Genomic DNA, 8,478 nt, shown 5'->3' on the forward strand with positions numbered 1-8,478 from the left:
CCAAAATAAATTCGGATTACTAATCCTGATTTAAATCAAACATGGCAACATATTTTGTTCCAATAAAACCTCTAGAGAAAGTAAGTGCAACACAATTCATAATTTAAAGGGCGTGGAATTACAGAAATAAATTCAGTAAAAAAGAGAACAAAAAATAAGTGAAATTAATAAATAAACACCTTGTATTTGACTGCCAATGTCATTACTAGCCATACCTGTACTATGGCAGGAATAGAAATCAAAACTGTAGCTTTCTCGTGAGTATTCAATTTTTTGATTCTCATAATAATTGGATGGAAAAAGAAATTCTCACAGTAATTGGGTACGCACAAAAAAAAAAAAAAAAAAAAACAGAGAGACCATTGTTACATATTTGCTTATTTCTGTATCTTTCTTTGCGTATACGTTAAACCATCTTTATATAATAGTAGTGTCCGGATAATTTGCGCACATCTCAATTATTTAACGGAGTATGTACTACCTCCCACAAGCACAACTGCCGAATAACTTTGCTCACCCATACTTGGACAAAAGGAAAGAAATTAGAGGAGTAATACTTTTTTTGTCCCTGCTGGAATTTCAATTCTGATCTCCGATAGTGCTATATGTTTTACTTGTATTGTAGCAATACAAACCACAACGGAAATTGCAAAAATAAAATTACAAATATTAATCTCTCGCATATTACCACATACATATTTACATCTCAACATATACATTGACAAAGTTGCAGAATTTACCGTAGATTACAAAGAGACGAACGATTTTACAAAAAATATTTGCACACGTTTTACCACAAACTTATTTACATCTCAAAGCACATATTGACAAAGATGCAGAATTTACCACAAAATACACACAGAAGCAAGCCTGCAAAGCACGCAAAATCCTTATTCCCACAAACAGAACAACACAAAACAAACACAGTTAGACAAATTCGAAACGCATAAGTAGCTTCACAGAGTTGTATTTCTCTCCCTTGCGGTTGTGGAGTGGAACTGCTCGGATACCTTGTTTTAGTTCTGCAACAGGCAAACAAGTTTGGCCAGCAAAATCATCTTTATCAGACATATCATACTCATGAACTTCAACGCGAAGTAGAGCCAATTCAGGAACTGTTAATGGGAACTCAAACTGTTCATCCCAAGTTGGTATCCAGTTGTCCTCAAGAGTCTTTGTTTTCTTCATTATAACATCAGCAGGAACTCCAGCTATTCCTATCTGCATAGAGTTATACACACCAAACCATTCAGATTCTCCTTTTCAACCTCACTCATCGGCCAATTCATTAGAAAACACGAAAAAACACAGTTTCCTGTGATCTTTTAGGCCCAACTCCCAACCCCAGAGTGTATTGAGGGATAGTTATTGCAAATATAGAATTTAAAAAAGCAAATTAACCAACTAACAATAATAATAAGAAAAATAATGGAGGTTAAGCATATCCATCAACCTTTGCGTAGAAGTCTGGAGGAGAGTATGCATCAAAGTGTGTGTGTTCGAAGTCGTAATACCACCCTTCACCCATAAATACAGTGACCTGCTTAATTCAGGAAGCCTTGGGTTAGTTGCATCAACATGATCAAACCATACATAATCCAACAAAACCAGCTATAAAACTAGATCCACTCAAGCACCTTTAATTTAGTTTTGACTGGCAAATTTGCTTGTGGATCGAAGATCTCATTGTTGGGACCTGCTTTCAATAGTATATCCGGTTTCTTAACATATCCACAACCACCATTGGCTCTGAACATACCATGCATTAACCAAAGTGATCTTCCATAGCCCTGCCACAAAACTTTTGTTTATGCATTTTCCTTGGAAGACTATGACAAGCAAATTATTGGAACTTATGGTAAATGATAAAGACCAAACAAGTCAATATTCTTATGTTAAGGACAGTTCATTTAACAGGTCCATTTATATCCCAAAGGATAACAACCCGAGGGTGGAGGAGAATGCGAAGAGGCCACAACAAACAATAGTGGAAGGAAGGATCCAGCAATATCAAAGTTTTACATAGAAAAGTTCCACTATTTAGATTGTCGTTATAATTGGGTCTATCTATAAAGGCATTTCCATAGAAGTGCTAGTTCATATGATACTCAGCCTCTAGCTCTCTACTAAACGTGACACACACTTAAGCATGTCTACATGCTTAAGTTCATTACATGTCAAGATAAGAACAAAGACTAAAAAATGTGTTGATGAAGAAAAAGATATTGAAAACAGATAAAGCTATTTAGTGAAAATTAAGTGTGACAGAGAGGAACTTAGATAAATAAAATACCATTCAACGAAGTGACCTTATTTTAATCTATTTTCCTTCTTGTTAATGGGGTGCTTAAAGGGGTATTGTGGAGGAAGATATATCAGTCACACCATCCTTCTAGCTCTACCTTAATTACTAGTATAGTTACTCCTCCTCCAAGTTCATTTCCAGACAAATCATTTGAAATATGACAGATCGAGGCGTCAATTCAAGCTGCTAAAGTATCAGGCTTCAGTTATTGGAGTCACGGTACACATGCAAGTGTTAAGAAAGCTCAAATAAATTCTAGTGTGATATGTGTCGGACACCAAAAGTATCACAAATGAAAGTCCTAGCATTTATATGCATGATTGAGGATAGGTAACTGGGTTCTGATAGGTACTTATAATTGCTGTGTCCTTCACCTTGAGAAAAAAGAACAAAGATTAAGAGTTCACTCATTTCCTCTAAATCAATTGTTACATCATGAAGGGAACGCCAGATGTGAATCTTGTAATCCAGCAGTGGTCTAACCAAGAAAAGGGTCACTGAGATCAAACACTAAATTGTATTTGTTTATCTGACATTGTGGTTTATCTGAATTTATTTTTTCCTACAGAATGATTTTTCTCAAATTTAATTAAAACACAGCAGAAAATATTAACTTTGCATTACGATTTTCTCTTACGAATTCTAAAACTGCTTTCCTGTTCTTGTTGTGGGAAGAGAGAGGGGGGGGGGGGGTTTCTTGCGGAGATGAAGAAAGAACAATAACCTGCATATTGAATGCTACCATTTGAGCTCCATGTGTCCATGCAACAAAAGGATTGTAATTGGATGAGTCAAAACGTATGCCCTTTGGGTATATTCTGAGCAAGTTCCTCTGAGTGAACCTGTAAACATACCATAATTACATGATCATGGAATGAACAAATTGGTAAAACCTTAGAAAGGCATACACACAGAGGCTATAGATCAATTACATGACACATTATGACAAGTAATTCTGCTTGTCAAGTGAGTTGGATTGTGTCATCCGAAACTCCTTCGATCACACATGAAAACAAGAACACTAACAACAACAACGATGACCCTTCAGTCCCAAGCTAGTTGTGGTTGAAAAATGCAATGTCCATGTCGCTCCATTTGCACTTGTTTCATTCCAATAATCAATAATATGGGGTTCTCTAACACTAGAGGTTCTCATGTTTACTAGGGGCATACAAATCTCTAAAATGAATAAAAAGATCCTTGCAAATAATGAAGGTAATGTAAGTGTAACAGTATGACTATAACTTTTTGATAACCGTGGATATGACTAAACCTTAATCTCAACTAGTTGGTATGTCTATATGGATCTTTTGCTTCAGCACTTGTTTCATTCCAATAATCAATAATATGGGGTTCTCTAAGACTAGAGGTTCTCACGTTTACTTGGGGCATAAAAATCTCCAAAATGAATAAAAAGATCCTTGCAAATAATGAAAATAATGTAAGTGTACCGCTATGACTAAACCTTTTTGATAACCGTGGATATGACTAAACCTTGATCCCAACTATATGTCTATATGGATCTTTTTTTTCAGCACTTGTGTCATTCCAATAATTAATAATATGGGGTTCTCTAACACTAGAGGTTCTCACGTTTACCAGGGGCATACAAATCTCTAAAATGAGTAAAAAGATCCTTGCAAATAATGAAGGTAATGTAAGTGTACCGGTATGACTAAACCTTTATTTTTATTTTTATTTTGATAACCGTGGATATGACTAAACCTTAATCTCAACTAGTTGTTCTGTCTATATGGATCTTTTGTTTCAATCGTGTACTTTTCTTCCTATGTCTGCTTGGATTCTGAGAAATTGTAGGTCGTTTGAGACAACTTCCTTTACATGCAATTTTAGGTCAAGTCACTTTTCACACCTTCATCATTGAACCTACACATTGCTATATTTTAGGCCTACATAGGGTATGATCAAACCGTCTCAAGCAATCAAACCGTCTCAAGCAATCTTCCCTCGTTTGATCACATAAAACTAAGTATAATGGTTTCTAATTCCGCATATCACAAGGTATACATCACTAAAATGATATACCCTTGGTTCAAAGAACAGGGTTACAATGTACGTAATTAATTTGATGGATGCAGCAAAATAATACCTGATAATTTCTTTTGCATGAGTAACTACAGCCTTTTGAAGTTCTTGCTCACTCAAGCTAAGTCGTCTTACTTTATCAGGATCAACCCTCAGCCAATCAGACAGTCCACCTTTCCCCTTTCCAGCATGAATGGCAATTAAACGCTTATATTCTGGTGCTGTAGTTTGCTGCGAGGTGGGATCTCCTTCATCATCTTCGTCAGCTTCTGCGTCATCAGAATCATCCTGCTTGGAACAGTGTCAGAATGTGGCAAAAACAGAGTTCAATTGAAGAAGTTGACATACTCTAGTGCGTCAAAATAAATGGTAATGCATTTATTACACCTTATCCCTGTATCTGGCTTTAAGGTCTGAAATTTCCCTTCCCCAAGCTTCTGTATCAGCTTGATCCGTTCCTATCGTTGGGTCTTTTTCCTTAATTTCCTTCGCTTGAAGGTATTCCTTGGGTGGCTTAGTTGATATTAGAACACGTCTTTTCAGTGATTCTGGGGATGGAAAGTCTTTCATCGAATCGGGAGAAAACAGCATGTCTCCAAAAGTTTGAGTGATCATCTAGTATTTTGCCACAAAAGCATTATTAGGATCAATAAAGATGGTATCATATCCAGAATATGAACGTACATACCTCTGCAGCTTTTTCCTGAAGATCTGTAGTTAGATGATCTTCAAGTGTTATTACCACAGGATATTCAGATACAGAAAAGGCATGTTCCTTGATAGACCTCAAACATTTGATGAGCGCAACTGGAGTGGTCAATGTTCTATATGAAAAAGGTATAATTAAAAACTACAAGAAGAATGAAAAGTACAAGCACAATAGGGAGAGCTCAACAATGGAGATCATGCGTTTTGGTGATCCAAGAATTCATGAGAAGTATAGTCCAAGAAATATGAATGAAATTAAATTCCAATTCTGGCTAGTCTGACAGGAACATACACAGCAAAGCTTAAGGCTGTTTCCTTTTCTTTTTGCCCTTTCAAACCTGAAAAGTGTTTATACACTAACTGATCCGGTTTGTTAAAAATATGTTAATAACCATTGACAACTTCCAATGAATTCCAAAGGAAAAACTGTTGTAATTTGATTACTGTCACCAAAGACAATAAATATACTACTAATAGTTTTCTGATGCATGTATTAATCCTCCAATTAAACATGGGGTTCATAAGACACTTCAAGATATCATATAATAAGTTCATGGAAAATGTAGCAACCTGCTAATACAATAATCTGGAATCATCTTTGTATGTCAAAGATAGAAAAAGAATTCAGTTGCAACAGAAGCAAGATTTCTAAAGCATAAGATTCTTATCACTCCTCATTCAAAAGCTTTAGCCTACCCATGACATGGACTTTATTATTAGCATATTCATGCCCAGTATATTCTCAAGTACTACGCACAGATCATTGGGTGGCTATAGCAGCAGTCATGGTTGGCACAAATAGACATGTATGCTAATGAGCAAACGGTCAAGCTTGTTTTTTGGGCTTCAGTTGAATGTAACAATTTGTAGTGAAAGAGAAAAGAATAAAAAGCAAACAATTAGAGAAGTGTTTGACTACTTCAAATAAATTAGTCATTAAGCTGTATAATTTGACACAGCATTTGGCAACTTTTCACTCATCTGGAAGTATACAAATTTCTGAATCAAAGCACAACAAAGATAACTAGGACATTCCAGTATCAATGACATACCCTCCATGCAGAACTTCCACATCATCTTTGGCGGAATTTGGCCATATATCCAATTCAATTACTCGTACACCTTTGTGCAGGGCTTGTATTATGGGGACATCGCTGCAATCACTATTCAGCTGATTCCCAGTTAAATAAGAATTATGGCCTGTGTATATGAAGTAATGAGACAAAGGCGCATTCATATCATGGTGAATCTGAAAATAAGAAAAAAGGAGAATTTATTACTCAAGATATACATCAAATATGCTAGTAATTTATGAAATGAAATAAATAAGATACTCCAACTGGATTAGCAGTCTTTACATTCTGTTACTAAGAACATGTCCATACAAATGATTCGAGGGAGGCTCACTTTTAGTAACAACAACAACGTACCCAGTGAAATCCCACAATGTGGGGTCTAGGGAGGGTAAAGTATACGCAGACCTTACCCCTACCTTGGAAGGTAGGGAGGCTGTTTCCGAAAGACCCTCGGCTCAAGAGAAAGCATGGCAAAAAAAAAAAGGTCCGATAAGGACACGCAATTCAAAGCAATATGAAAACGAGATACGAAAGCGACTTTTAGTAACAACAAACACAAGTAAATTAAAAAGCATTCCATACAGGTCAAATCAACAGGAGAAGCACCTGACAACAACAACAACAACAACAACATACCCAGCGTAATCCCACAAGTGGGCACTTGATAATCAAATCTAAAAGCTTAAATACTTCTCCTCCAGAATTACAGTTCGATAGTTAAATTATATCTCCTTAGGACTTTATAACTCGCATATTCTAAACAGGTCATGTTGATAAAGGCAAATTAAAAGATAAAAGGGGAACACACAAAGCATAAACATTTGGCTGAATTTGGTACGAAAGAAAATGTTTGCTACCAAAAATGTTTTCTGTCAAAGATAATTTTACCTTCAAATTTAGTTTTAGACTTTTAAATCAATTTCCAGTGCTTTGTAACACGTACACCAATATACAATATTATACAACATTATACCTGGGAAAAGCATTATACATAATGTATAAACCTTGTATAAAAGTGATAATTGTGTATAAATGGTGTTTATAAACAAATATGGGCTAAGCCAGGCAACAAACTCAAAACATGGGCTATATGGCCTAAATATTTTCTCCCGGTAAACATAGAGCATAACATTTCCTTATAAATTATGTATAAGGGGCAGGATAGGGTATAACAATAATTTTTTATATTTTTTTAATGACATGGAACCTGCAGCCGCTACCTTCAGGTGCGCACAGGATAAACCAAGTATAACAATAATTTTATGCCGGATAAAATCTCAACCACATACTATTAAAAATTCAAAAACACATAATAATTGAACAGCAGTATCTAATTCTTACCCCGCGTTTAGGATTAAGAGGAGGATTAATATCAGCAAAAAGATACTTAAAAAAAGCATCCAAATGAAGACCTCTCCTATGAAAAATATTAAGGATCTTGAGATCATGAAGATTATTCATAATTCCTTGAGCATCCTCTAATGTTGCATTTTCCTCCTTTTGAACCTCAATTAAGAATCTTTGAAGATTTTCAGCATTCATTACTCCGTTATCGGAGTAACGATTGAATAAATTCTTGACATCTGAAGGTGCCTCGGCGGCGACTACACGAAATCGCCGCCGAAAACAGAAACAGACACGGTATGTCTGTTTCGACATTGTTGTTGAGAAAAAGGAGGAAAAATTGGAGAGGGTGAATTTGTAGAGATGAGAAATGGAAGTTTATTACGTATTTATTTATGTGTGGATGTGAAGTGTAACGGTTTTTTTGCTTAGGAAGAAGGGAAGGTATAAAAGTTCTTATGGTGGTTAATTACGCGTATCAAAAAGGGAATAAATTGCACGAATTGCCCTTCAAATATAGACTGGTTTTTTATTTTTGCCCTTCGAATGGATTGGTTTTCTAGCATTGAACTTGGGAACTTATGCCAAGTACTATACAAGCTTTTTTAAGGATAAGGAATAACTTATGGAATATTCCAATGTGAAAATATAAATTTATGTTTATAAAAATAATTATTCTCTTTATCATATTTTATGACATACGCTCAATTTCATAGCTAAACGTTTTTTTATTTTTGATTAATTTGAACATACAATTTTTAAATTTTTGAAAAATAATTTACATATTTATAGACTATATAAAAAGTGTTATAAGTCATAATTGTTAACAATTTAAAATATTTAAAGGGAAAATTGCTGTAGAGAAAAATTATTTGATTATCGAGAAATGAAAAGTATCAGATAAATTTATTGCAGAGGGAATAGGACATAAGATTTCTAATGGGAAAAAGCCATACAAAATATAACTAGTTGAATATTATAATGTGAAGATATAAACTT

At 34.9% G+C, this 8,478-nt stretch overlaps 1 protein-coding gene across 1 annotated transcript; it reads right to left on the minus strand.

Annotated features, from left to right (window-relative positions):
* Positions 1 to 648: 648 nt before the first annotated feature.
* Positions 649 to 7,888, minus strand: LOC132068348 (phosphoinositide phospholipase C 2-like). Its single transcript, XM_059461923.1, has 9 exons — positions 7,477 to 7,888; positions 6,112 to 6,308; positions 5,040 to 5,175; positions 4,739 to 4,966; positions 4,416 to 4,639; positions 3,030 to 3,147; positions 1,638 to 1,790; positions 1,454 to 1,540; positions 649 to 1,221 (listed from the first exon to the last, which is right to left on the minus strand). The coding sequence occupies exons 1-9, from the start codon at positions 7,792 to 7,794 to the stop codon at positions 928 to 930; spliced, it is 1,755 nt and encodes a 584-aa protein (XP_059317906.1). The 5' UTR covers positions 7,795 to 7,888; the 3' UTR covers positions 649 to 927.
* Between the last annotated feature and the right edge of the window lie 590 nt (positions 7,889 to 8,478).

The sequence above is a fragment of the Lycium ferocissimum genome, chromosome 8, assembly GCF_029784015.1.
Source record: "Lycium ferocissimum isolate CSIRO_LF1 chromosome 8, AGI_CSIRO_Lferr_CH_V1, whole genome shotgun sequence".
NCBI classification, from domain to species: Eukaryota; Viridiplantae; Streptophyta; class Magnoliopsida; order Solanales; family Solanaceae; genus Lycium; species Lycium ferocissimum.